At 42.5% G+C, this 13,103-nt stretch overlaps 3 protein-coding genes across 4 annotated transcripts; all 3 read left to right on the forward strand.

Moving 5' to 3' along the window:
- The first annotated feature begins 1,440 nt into the window (after positions 1–1,440).
- Positions 1,441–3,476, forward strand: LOC142521127 (transcription and mRNA export factor ENY2). 2 transcript variants are annotated; one of them, XM_075624336.1, is made up of 5 exons: positions 1,441–1,613; positions 1,703–1,790; positions 1,935–2,029; positions 2,250–2,326; positions 3,060–3,476. In XM_075624336.1, coding segments are annotated over exons 1-5 (336 nt in total). In that variant the 5' UTR covers positions 1,441–1,611; the 3' UTR covers positions 3,134–3,476. The 2 variants fall into 2 exon arrangements, with proteins under 2 accessions (XP_075480451.1, XP_075480449.1); XM_075624334.1 differs by having other exon boundaries at positions 3,197–3,476.
- A 3,107-nt stretch (positions 3,477–6,583) lies between these two features.
- Positions 6,584–7,647, forward strand: LOC142520366 (meiosis-specific protein ASY1-like). Its single transcript, XM_075623359.1, has 6 exons — positions 6,584–6,711; positions 6,803–6,931; positions 7,010–7,123; positions 7,233–7,275; positions 7,363–7,401; positions 7,487–7,647. The coding sequence occupies exons 1-6, from the start codon at positions 6,682–6,684 to the stop codon at positions 7,645–7,647; spliced, it is 516 nt and encodes a 171-aa protein (XP_075479474.1). The 5' UTR covers positions 6,584–6,681.
- Positions 7,648–8,565: 918 nt separating this feature from the next.
- LOC142520367 (uncharacterized) lies at positions 8,566–11,463 on the forward strand. Its single transcript, XM_075623360.1, has one exon. The coding sequence runs from the start codon at positions 8,566–8,568 to the stop codon at positions 11,461–11,463; it is 2,898 nt and encodes a 965-aa protein (XP_075479475.1).
- Positions 11,464–13,103: the final 1,640 nt, after the last annotated feature.

Consider the following 13,103-nt stretch of genomic DNA (forward strand, 5'->3'; position numbering starts at 1 on the left):
GTCACTCGAGGAATTAAACTCGGAATCAGACGAAAACATGGGTGCTAAGGATAATCAAACAGCAAAAAGAGAGAACTGACCCGGAAGAGACGTGACAAAATACTCAAAAAGCCGCAAGGATGAGCTGGTGACGATCACAAGTGTGTGCACGCTCGTGCGAGCGCTCGGGCGAGCGTGCGGATAGGGCAAGCGTGGCGAGGGGCGAGCTCGCGCAGGGGTGTGGCGTTCTGGACGAACACTCGTGCGGGGCGAGAGGCGCACCGGGTGAGCGTGGCAAGGGGCGAGCTCGTGGTGAGGGGCGAGCGTGGGGTGAGGCGCGCTTGGGCGCGAAGGGCGAGCGAGGCAGGAGGCGAGCGTGGCGAGGGGCGAGCTCGCGCAGGGGTGTGGCGTGCTGGGAGAACACTCGTGCGGGAGGCGCACCGGGCGAGCGTGGCAAGGGGTGAGCTCGTGGTGAGGGGCGAGCGTGGGGTGAGGCGCCCTTGGGCGAAGGGCGAGCGTGGCACGGCGCTCGGGCGATCGTGGCAGAGGGCGAGCTCGGGATGCTCGGGCAGGCGCGCTGGTACGAGGGGCGCTCGGTGGGCTGGCGAGGACGAGAAGGCGCGCTGGGGCGAGGCGCGCTCGGCGGGCTGGCGAGGGCGAGTAGGCGCGCTCGACGAGGGCGGGCAGGCGCGCTGGGCAAGACGCACTCAGCGAGCCAGCGAGGGCGAGTAGGCGGCCCAGCGAGCTGGCGAGGGCAGGGTGACTAGGCGAGGCGTGGCGCGCTGGGCGAGCGTGAGGCGGGCCCGGGCGAAGGTGAGGCGCGCTGGGCGAGCGTGAGGCGGGCCCGGGCGAAGGTGAGGCGCGCTTGGGCGAGCTCGGCGAGGGCTTGGCACGGTGCACGCAGGCGAGACGTACCTAGGCGAGCGGCGAGGGCTGGACTGTGCTCGGGTGATGCCACGCGAGAGGGGCTGTGCTCGGCTTGGGCGAGCCGTGGGTAAGGTGCGGCCGGCGCGGGCTAGGGCGCAGCGATGGGGAAGCAGCACTAGGGTTTACGTATGGGAGAGAACTAGCAACCGAAGGGAGTAGGAAATTTTGTGGAAGAGAAGTGAGAATGAAGCAAGGAGGGGACCTCTATTTATAGGGGGAGCCTGGACCAAATGTTTTCATGCAAAACAAGATTGCGATTTGATTTGATATCTTTCTCTTTGGAACAGGATTACGATTTGATTTGTTTTCAAATCTTTGGAGACTGACGAACAGGACACCCTCCTGGCTCCCTCCTAACGATCTTATTTGTGATTTCAGGCTCAGGATAATTTCAAAACCTGCGTCTGAACTAGTGACACTTGCTGGAATCGGACCCTAAATTTTCCGTGAATATCAACATACTTCATAGTTCATATCAAACTATGTCTGGTTTGTTGACGTCACTGACATATTTGAGAAATAATTTTTTTTTTTTAAATTAAATTACCTATTTTTCATTTTCGCACATTAACCCATTCCAGAAGCAACATTCGGGAAAAGCAAAACGGGAAAACAACACACACAGCCTCCATCGGATAACACGGCGCAGGTCGGCGGAGCGAGATTTGTGGCAGACTACTGCCCTCTTTGAGTCTTCCGATCCAAATGTAAGAAAATTTCGCCTTTTCCTGAAGAACAAGTGTAACATTCGGTGAGAACATTGGTTTCGGTTTAATTTTGTTTTGTTGAAAAATAGGAGGGCGTCAGTTAAACGTCCGCCAACTCCGGATGCTGAAATCGAGCCGGATCGTGAACCATCCCTGCAGGAAATCGTCAACATGAAGGTAATTAATGTTTTCAGTTGGTTGTATGAGTATCTGTTTGAAATTTTAATTCCACGAAACAGTTCCAAATTTTAGTAGAGAGAAGTATTATTGATGGAAATCAGAGGCTTTGGTTTTATCAGTTTATGTAATTGTTTTATCTAGTTGATTGAGAGCGGGGAAAAGGAACGGCTGAAGGATCTACTCAGGGAAAGGCTCGTCGAGTGCGGCTGGAAGGATGAGATGAAAGCTCTTTGCAGGTTTCTTTCTCTTTTCTGCCTGTAATTGTAGAGAAGTGGTCGTTTTTGTTAAAAGCATGAGAAGGAAATAGTTGGTGGTGTGATTAAGTCAACACTTGTTAATTTTGTTATCAATTGGATGATTTTTACCCCGTATTTTGTCCTCTGTTAAATTTCAAGCTTATCTTGTGCTACAAATGAATTGATTTCTTGGGAAACTTTTTACCATTTGATCAAAAAGGGAATTTGCGAGGAAGAAGGGAAGGAATAATGTAACTGTTGATGACCTTATCAATGCCATAACCCCAAAAGGAAGAGGTGGGTCTCTGAGCTAATTGCTAATACCTCCATGCGTTAGCTTATGTCTTTCTTTTATCTCTTTGTATGCTCCAGATATTAGTCATATACTTTATTCTTTTTTACCTGATTATCTATAAATTTGCGTAGATGTTTGCACTTGTACAATGCATTGCATCTTCTGTCTCACGTGCATGACATAGTAACTGAAATCCATGATCCATTTGGGTACGTCATAGTTGGTTGTCACAAGTAAATTATTTCCTTGGCTAAATCCGTTCTTTTGATTTCTGTTTCTGTGCTGTCTTACCGTCATAAGATATTTTTTCTTGAGTCTTGAATATCGGCATACGTAATTATCTGTTCCACTTTCTCAGTAATGGAGTTTTTCATTTTTCTCCCCTTTTTTATGAAGAACTTAGAAATTTTTGGTAAACACACTATGACTTCTCCATCCCGTTAAATATTATAAATTAACTTTGTGGTTTAAATTTGGACATAAAGATTCTGAAATTATGTTTAAAAGTCATTGGTTGACTATTCTGACGCCTTCAACCATCTCGTATATGCAACTTTCAAAACATAAAATGATACACCAAAACAGTTGAGATTTGGGGACATGAAAGATTATCTTTCAGGTGCTCAAGTGCTGATGTGGCTGCTTCTTCGTTTTTGTGAGATCCAATAATTGTGGCATTGTGAATTTTTCTTTTGCTTTTGATCCTGAGGGAATATGGGTTGTTTTTGCTTGCAGCATCTGTCCCCGACACGGTTAAAGCAGAAATGTTGCAGCGAATCCGTTCATTTCTTGCATCAATTGCTCTGTAACATCGTGATAAAACTTGTCATGGTATGATAGCAAATGTTTGAAGGAAAATGTTTTGTTGACAGAGGTTATGAAGGCGTGCTCTGCCTTGAGGAGTTCACAAGATCAGTACTACTTTCAGGCAGATACATCTCGCCACACACTTTGAATCCCTATAATTTGCGGTTGCATTTGAGGCTGAGTCGCTTTTTGTAAACTAAAATATTGGGTTTGTTTTATATCCTAGACAAGGAATTCATTTTCAGGACTTCAAAATTTCACACAAATATGTGTCGTTTGACCAAAATGCTGTAGTTTTTTTCTTCCGAACGAAATGTTCACAAAGCTTCTTCTATTGGCCAAGAAGTTTCACTCTCTTTTGCCCACACATGGGTTTTTGCCTATACTCCGTGTGCGTCGACTTGCCGTTGAAAATACGAGTATTATTGTCGAAAAATATTATATTTACTCCTGTCACGTCTCTTCCTCGTCATTTCTTAATTCAATCCATTCTGTAAGTTGTTTCCTCTAGATATCACACAGGCGATATTGCTTATGTCAAATCACGTGTTCTATGTATGGGGAACGTTGGAAAATTGCAGTGTAGCGTGTAATATATTTCGATGGCGACACAGTATCGAGCGCTGTAAAACCCACAAGTTCATTTGATTCAACTTCTCGTACAAAATATGCTTTAAGATTCGATGGATGTCCCCCCCCTTTTTTTTTTTCAAGACAACGATTAAAATTAAGGTAATTACTTAAGAATGGTGTTTTCAAGTCCACGGAACGTAAAGGGCATTCCGAGACAATTTTATATGGAATTTCTTGCAATTCAACGTAGGCATGCTTAACGGTTCTGACCGGTTCCGGATCCACCGATGCTAGAACCGGTTAGAGTCGGTTCAAAACTGGTTCTGAAGAGGTTCCGCTTCCAAGGTATTCGAGCCGTTTCCAAAGTATTTTGAGCTAAATATTGATGCTAGGCAGAATGAGACGCGCTAGAGCGGTGATTTTCAACCGCCCCAGTGCAAGACGGAATGAAAGAAATGGGAGATCAGAGTAGATTGCGTCGGACGGTAAAAAATCATCTCCCCAGTGCGATGTGAATATGGAAAATTCTTTTTAGATGGTAGAAATAATATTATTTTTATTAAGTACTTTGAGTTGAGAAAATATATTATATTATACAAAAAGATAAATATAAATGAAAAATTAATGTCTATGTTAAACATTTAAAATTTGTCACGATTTACTAAAATATATTTAGAATACTCTGGATCTTCCTAGGAGCTTGAGCTTGCAAATTCGTTTATCACTTCGGCATTCCTTTTTTTTTTTTTTGTGTCACAAACCAATCTTGTAGACATGCTAGAATGTTCAACGTTTACGGCTTTAATTATTTTTCTGTTCGCCAATGATTTTTCCGCATGTTGAAAATATTGATTCGGATGCAACGCTTGAATTTTAAACTGATACTACATCTTTTGCAATTGCTCCTAAGACTAAATAAAATTGCGAATTTATTCTCCACCATTTTGTAACATCAAAATTTTCTCGAGTGTGAAAATACTATTTTAAATAGATCTATATTTCATTAAACTTAATTGTTGCAACAGATTTTCCTTTCAACTTTGATCGTTTCAAACTTTGAAAGAAGTTGATTGCTCTCATTTTAGTTTTTTCTATACTATTAATTTTAATGAAAAATACTAGTTTATATAAATGGTAGTAACTGGAAAGAATTTGGAGGGATGGGGAAAATTTGTAATTTGGCCCCCAATTCATATTTATACTTGAGCAAATCCCAAAAAAAAAAAAGGCCCTAGCCGTACGGTCAACGGCTCTCACCAGTCTGGATCGGATCCGGAAGCAGTTTTTTTTAAAACCGCCACAATCCATATATAATAATGGATTCGGGTGGTTCCGAACCAGTACGCCGAAACATTTTTGGTACCGGGCTTAGTGGGCTGGTTTCGGTTCCGGGTCAAACCTGCCAATTAAACATATATATTTCAACGTGTGAAATATTAAATATGTATTTACATAAATATACTGAATAAACTAAAAATATATAAATACTAAATAATAATAAAATTAAGTGATAATTATTAGAGTACAAAATTGTATAACTAAATTATTTGAATGAATTATGTCATATGTACATTCAATTTTTTTACTTACTTTACTGTGAATTTATTTTAAAAGTTCATTATTATAAATGATATTTATCACGTCTCTTGATATATTAAATTCTTAAGATGATTTTTAAAATTTATCTAGTTCATATTATACAAAATATAACCAAAAAAATTAAAAAAATATCTTAAATAATATTTATATTTTCAATGTCCATCTTACCATATTTTAAAATTTTAGCTACGCCGCTTGACTACACTCCTTGTGCATTCTGCCGCGGCATAAATCAGTTGCTGATTTGAATTCAATGATCTTCACACTACAACATACATGAGGATTAAAAAGCTTATGCCAATGATTGGATGGAGAAAGGTATGTTAAACTATCCACAGATGCTTTAGATTTTTCTCGATAAAAAAATTATTAACCCAACCTCTTTAGCTCATCCATTTTCTTTATTTTCCTTTTTTGATAGGTGCGGTTTTTGCTACCGTCACAGGCGACGGTTATGCCAAACCGTAGCTACTTAGCGACGGTTTCGACAAAATTATCGTTAATTAGTGACCGCTATGGACAACTGTCGCTATAATTAACGATTTTTTTTTTCAAAAAACCGTCGTAACTTGTCTATAAATTTGGGCGTTCCGGTCTATTTTATCACACCTCTTCACCTTTGTAATATATTTTTCTCTCTTAAATTAATTTGTTGTTTACTTATTATCGGAATATTTAATTGTTTCATCGTACCATTATTTATAAATTTGAAAATCATCAATTTAGATGAGTTGAGTAGATTATTTAAAAATTTGTATAAATAATTTTGAAAAGAAATTTTATTTTAAGTAATTAATAAACAACATTTTTTTTATAAAAACGAAACAATTAGCGGCAGTTTTGGTCTTTATTTAGCGACGGTTTAGACAAAATAGGCGACGGTTATTTTTAAAACCGTCACTAATTTAGCGACGGTTTTTCCGTCGCAATATTTAGCGACATTATTAAAAACCGTCGCTACAAATTTTTTTTTTTTGTAGTGTACATGACGGAGAGAATAATTTCACATTAAGATGGTCTGAAGAATCATATTATGTTATTGAACAGTTAACAATTGTTGATCTTCAGGGTGTATTTGGTTCGTCAATATTGATTGTTCTCTCCAAAACATAAAAGAGTGTTAAACTAATGCTGATGCTTGAACTTCTTTTTCCGGTTTATCGACTTCCAACGTACATGAGATCAAATAATTCGACATTATTTTTTGTTTATGCGATAGCTGTTCATACACTGATAAGAGACGTATGGTTTCTGGAGAAGAGAGGGCTATCTCCGAGAGTTTCACTGGCATGGACTTTTAGAATTCACTTCGCTGCTGATATTGGCAATTTTTAAAAAGCTAATTCTATGCACTCCATTCTTTCAGCGAACTGTATCGATGAAGCTCCTATATTATGACGATGTTACGGTAGGACTTTTTACTTATAGACCATGGGGAGTTTTATTTCTTGTCCTAACGTTGATATTTAGAAACTTACTCCTTGTACTTGATATTTCAGCCTTCGGACTATGAGCCCCCATTTTTTAGAGGCTGCACGGAAGAGGAAGCTCATAATCCATGGACTAGAAATCCCTTGAGGATGGAAGTTGGCAGGGTCAACAGTAAACATCTAGTATTAGCTCTGAAAGTAGGAAATCTCACAAAGGAGTATGATTCCACATTGTTTTAGAAATCTTATAATATCCTACACTCATTGACTCAACAGGTTAAAAGTGTGCTCGATCCTTGTGAATATGAGAATAATGACGATCCCGATGATGAGGTAAGCAGCGGCGCTGATTCTCCCCGAGAAGGTGAATATGGTGAATCTGAGAATGAGGTAATGAACTAAATGCCTTTTCTCCTTCTATTTTGAAGTTACAAGTTCTTGGAAACTCAACCCTTTTTATTTTTTGACAACAAACTTGCTATTCTACCTGTTTCTTCAGATTAGTGATTCATACGAAGATCGATATATTGTTGCACCTATTGGTAAATCTACCTCTACTTTTACAATCTTGTCAGTTAAATGTATCGTACTCTCCATGTAACCAGATATACATGACATTTTGTTGATAGGAAAACAACAATGTCAAGAAAATGGTTCAAGTGATGAAGGTTCTATACAAATTGCCAGAAGAAATTAAAATGAACCTCCATATCATTCAAGTTTAAATAGAATAATGATGATGCTTTCTATCAGAAGATACTCAGGATCCATCTGAAGAAGAAAACAACTTTGGAAGGGTGAAGTACTGGATAATCTCGCACCACCTTGATATTGTTGAGCTCACTAACATTCTCTCAAATTTTCCAGATATCTCTGTGGTGAGGATATTTTTACGATTCAATGATGTTACGTAGATGGAAATAGTTCTTTTTATAATTCAATACAGTTCTTGGCGACGGCCAAGAAGCCTACTGATGATGCCCCGAGATATCCCGGGTCATGGATAATATCCATGGTTAATGCCCGGGTCAGGAGAATAAAAGGTTCTGACCATACCAATAAAGTAATCGGACGGATCGGCACCCGAGTCATGAAATTACCCGGGATAACGAGAAGGTGGCTGGAAGAACCCACGGAGGGGCCGGTCAATCAGAGGCCAGGCCACGAGAGCACCCGAAGCCGAACCTCCCTGAGAAGTTATACATTTATGTTCTTATAAGGAATCCCGAGGAATACCTCACCATGATCATTTCGATATGAGTGAAGTATTTAGTGCCGCCGATCAACAGTGTTTATAGCCGATTTATCTCTGACATTATTACAAGTGGTCAATAAATCAAGTGGCCTGGATGTGACAAGTGTGCGATTTGACATGTCAGAACAATAGGGTATAATCAGCCACCCTATTATAATTAATGCTCTCACACGAAGAACGAGGTCATCATTGAATCCTCTACTATAAATATCAGGTTTTTTACTTGCATTTACTATCTTTCAGATATTAATTCACATTTAATACTCTCATTTGCTACACAACAATTATCACAGCCATCACTTGGCTACATTGGTTTTGTTGCTCGAGTGCCCTGCTGACTTAAGCATCGGAGTGGCCACGCCGGACTCCTCTCCGGTGCCCATTCACGTGGTTATTTTCTTATTCGCAGATCCTTCAAGGAGCTCGAGAGTTTACAATCCAAGTCCAGCGTCTAACTCCTATTTCCTCCAATATCCTGATAGTTTACCCGGCAGAGTTCCTGACCCGACTCGTCCATTTCGCCCGGGTTGCATCATTGGCGCCGTCTGTTGGAATTTGTGAGTTCTAAGACGTTGATATGGCTCCTACCAGAAGAACAGCAAATCAAAACAACACTCATGTTCAAGGAGAAAACAACACTCGTATCTCTGGTGCTGATGGTCCTCCCCCTAATGGTTCTCAGCCTACCATTCATTTAACCCCCGAGGAGTTACAGAAGATTATAACTGATGCTGTTAAGATGGCCACGGCAAAGAAGGCCACTTCTCACCATGCCAGTCAGCAACAACATGAACAGCCGCGAAGGGAAGAGGAGGGGGAATCAAGCGCGGGTTCTAAGTCTCCCACTGTTGCGGAAGAATTGGAAGAATTGAGGAAAAAAGTGAAAGTGTTAGAAGGGCATGTTGGTTCTAAAGGCAGCGCTCCAGTTGCAAAAGGATGCCCATTTTCTGACATCATTGTTCGGGAACCATTACCCGGGCATTTCAAGTCGGCTAAAATCAAGGACTACGATGGGAGTTCTGACCCCGAAGAGCACCTTGCTCGTTTCGAAAACATGGCTATGTTGCATTGTTATGGGGACCAAATTAAATGCAAAGTGTTTCTAACCACTCTGATTGACTCGGCACAAAGGTGGTTCGAGGGTTTAGCTCCTCAGAGTATTCTCTCTTTCGAAGATTTTCAGAAGGTGTTCTTACATCAGTTTAGCAGTAGCAAGAAATATAAAAGAACCGCATTTAGCCTATTCGAGGTAAAGCAGCGCTCGGAGGAAACTCTAAGAGCTTATATCAAAAGATTCAATCGAGTAGCCTTAGACGTACCTGCTTGCGCGCCCGAGACAAAAACTACTGCTTTCACGCAAGGATTGCTAGAAGGGGATCTCTTCCGCTCCCTCACCAAAAAACTACCCGGAGATTTCGAAGACCTTTTGTCCCGGGCAGAAAAGTACATCAATATGGAAGAAGCCCAGCACCAGAAGAGAGAAGCATTGAAGAGAGCAAGGGGAGACAGGGCTGTCAGGCCTGAGGAAAGAAGTAACAAGAGGAATGGTTCCGGGCATCTTTCTCATGTTCCCTTGAGAAATGCCCGGGATATGGAAGTTCAAGAATGCAGCTCGGATGTGGCCCCACTCTCTAATCTCACAGTCCGGCCGATCCGATCAGAAAAGGTCAGATATTGCACCCTACATAAAGAATGCTCCCACAACACGAATGAATGCCGATCCCTAAGGAAGGGGTTTAAGAAGCACACTGAGCCGGAATCTCGCCCTACTCGGGAGGAGCCCAGGTCGCCGCCCTGGGTATCACCACGACCTGGACCGAATGTTCCTAGGAGATCGGCTAACATCCCCAGTGGAAGCAGGAGAACAGAAGGGAACTTTAGGGAAGAAAAAAGCAGACAAGTGGAACGAAAAGACCTTCCCCCTATCCGGGGAGTGATCAAAATGATTTCGGGAGGATCTACTGATGGTGATTCCAACCGAGCCAGGAAAGCAAGGGGTAGAAGAGTGTGCTTAGAAGTTGATGGGAGGGATCGAAGTGAGCCGGTTATTAGTTTTGGCCCGGAAGACCTCAGAGGAGTCAGCCTACCTCATAATGATGCTCTGGTTATTCAGGCCCGGGTCGCTAATTATGACGTGTTGAGAGTTTTTGTGGATAATGGGAGTTCTGTTAATGTTATTTTCAAGGAAGCCCTGGTCCAGATGGATTTACATGAATATCCCCTGGAAGTAGTTGCGACTGCTCTGTTCGGCTTTGCCGGTCATGCTGTGTACCCTGAAGGGGAAATCACTCTACCCCTAACACTTGGAAGTGGAGATTTGAAGAAGACAGTTATGACAGTTTTCACCATAGTAGATGCCCCATCTTCGTATAACATAATCCTTGGAAGGCCAGCTATGAACGAGATGAGAGCTATAGCCTCCACTTATCACCAGAAGATCAAGTTCCCGATACGAGGGCAGGTGGGAGAGGTTAAGGGAGACCAACCCTCATCCCGGAAATGCTATAGTGAAACAATCCGAGTAGATCAGAAAAGGGTGAGAAGGGAGGACAGGGGAAAGAAAGTGGCTCAGGGAGCAAAGGAGGTAGAAGGGAATGAAGTAAATTTTGTTGCAGAAGACGAGCAAGAGGTGGTCGAAATAAAACCCGGAAAAAGTATCCGAGTGGCCCGAGACCTGGAAGACTCCACCCGGGTAAAACTTCTAGCCTGTTTAAGAGCTAATATCTCTATTTTTGCATGGTCCCAACAGGAACTTGTGGGAATATCACCCAAAGTAGCCGAGCACAAATTAAACATCATCCCTGGATCCCGACCTATAAAACAAAAGAAAAGGCACTTCAGGCACGAAAAAGACAAAATCATAGAAGAACAGGTGAAGGAAATGTTGGGAGCCGGCCACATCAGGGAAGTCCAATTTCCCACATGGCTCTCTAATGTGGTCCTTGTTCCTAAGGCCACATGGAAGTGGAGAATGTGTGTAGATTTCCGGGATCTGAACAAAGCTTGCCCGAAGGATTGTTACCCACTTCCTCGAATCGATCAGTTGGTGGATTCAACTTCCGGCTTTGAGTTACTAAGTTTCATGGATGCATATCAGGGTTATCACCAAATCCCCATGGCCCGAGAAGATCAAGATAAGGCCAGCTTCATCACTTCTGGGGGCACCTTTTGCTATGTGGTCATGCCATTTGGATTAAAGAATGCCGGGGCCACATATCAACGCCTAATGAGTCAAGTCTTCCAAAAGCAGATATGCAGGAATATTGAGGTATATGTGGATGATATCTTGATTAAGACTCGAGAAATGTCTTGTTTTATTGCTGATCTGACAGAGACTTTTGCCACATTGGAAAAGTATGAGATTAAGCTCAACCCGGCCAAATGTGTGTTCGGGGTCAAGAGTGGAAAGTTTCTGGGTATCATGGTTACAGACAGAGGAATTGAAGAACCCGGAAAAGATAAAAGCTGTGATTGACATGCCCTCCCCTCAATCTACCCGAGATGTACAGAAATTGACTGGGAGGATTGCTGCTTTGTCCCGATTCATCTCTCGATCTGCTCACCGGAGCTATCCTTTTTTTCAAATCCTCAGAAAGGTCCAGAAGTTTTGTTGGAATGAAGGGTGCGAACAAGCTTTCCAAGACTTGAAAAAACACTTATCCGAGTTACCTGTTTTGGTAAAGCCGGAGCCGGGGGAAAAGTTGTGGATTTATTTGTCTGCCACTGAACATGCTGTCAGTTCTGTTCTCATCAAGAAAGAAGGGACAGATCAGAGGCCCGTGTATTATGTTAGTCACGCCCTCCGAGGAGCAGAGTTGAAATATAGTGAAATGGAAAAAATAGCTCTAGCCTTGGTAATGACTGCCCGAAAATTAAGGCCATACTTTTTGTCTCATCCGATAGTGGTCCTCACCAATTCCCCACTCGGAAGAATAATGACACATTCGGAAGTCTCAGGAAGAATGGTGAAATGGACAATAGAGCTGGGGGAATACGACATTGAGTATCAACCCCGGACCGCCATCAAAGCTCAGGCTCTGACAGACTTCTTGATAGAAATGATCCAACCGACAGAGGAGGAGGTATGGAGAGTCTTCGTTGATGGTGCTTCAAATCTATCCGGATGCGAAGTTGGAGTGGTCATAGTAGCCCCATTCGGAGAAAAGATAAAATTGGCCCTGAGAATCGATTCCCGGATTACAAATAACGAAGCTGAATATGAAGCTGTTTTGTCAGGATTACAAGCCGCCCAAGAAGTCGGAGCCTCCCGAGTAATTATTTACTCTGATTCTCAGTTAGTGGCACAACAAATTAAGGGTGCTTACGAGGCCAAAGATGAAAAAATGCTCAAATACTTGAAACTCATAGCAGCCCGAGCTGCCTCTTTTACCGACTGGAGCATCGAGCAAATCCCCCGGGAAGAGAATGAGGAAGCTGATAGTCTGGCCAAGTTAGCTGCTTCTATGTTCGAAGTAAGTACCCGGGAAATCATGTGTTTTACCCGATTGGTACTATCTGTTGATGAGGCATCACCTACCCAGATAAATTCATGGATGACTCCCATGATTGAATACATAGTCCATGCCAAGCTTCCGATTGACCGAGTTCAGGCTTTAAAGATAAAGAAGCAAGCACTCAGGTTCACTCTATTGAACAACACTCTTTACAGGCGATCATACATGGGTCCTCTATTGAAATGTATCTCAGAAAGCGAAGTAGAATACATCCTCCGGGAAATTCATGAAGGATGCTGTGGAGAACACTTGGGAGGGATGCCCCTGTCTCGGAAAGCCCTATTAGCAGGATTTTGGTGGCCCCGGATGGATCAAGATGCCCCCAAACTAGTCCAAAAATGCCAGGGTTGCCAACACCATTCCAATTTTCACCATCGCCCAACTGCAAGTATGCAACCAATCTCCGTCTCATGCCCTTTTGATCAATGGGGTCTAGATATAGTGGGCCCCTTCCCCATGGCCCGGCCACAAAAAAGATTTCTTCTAGTGGCTATTGATTATTTCTCCAAGTGGGTGGAAGCTGAGCCATTAGCCAGGATTACTGAAGACGAAGTTATGAAATTTCTTTGGAAAAACATTGTTTGCAGATACGGCATCCCTA

The sequence above is a fragment of the Primulina tabacum genome, chromosome 12, assembly GCF_025594145.1.
Source record: "Primulina tabacum isolate GXHZ01 chromosome 12, ASM2559414v2, whole genome shotgun sequence".
Lineage (NCBI taxonomy): Eukaryota > Viridiplantae > Streptophyta > Magnoliopsida > Lamiales > Gesneriaceae > Primulina > Primulina tabacum.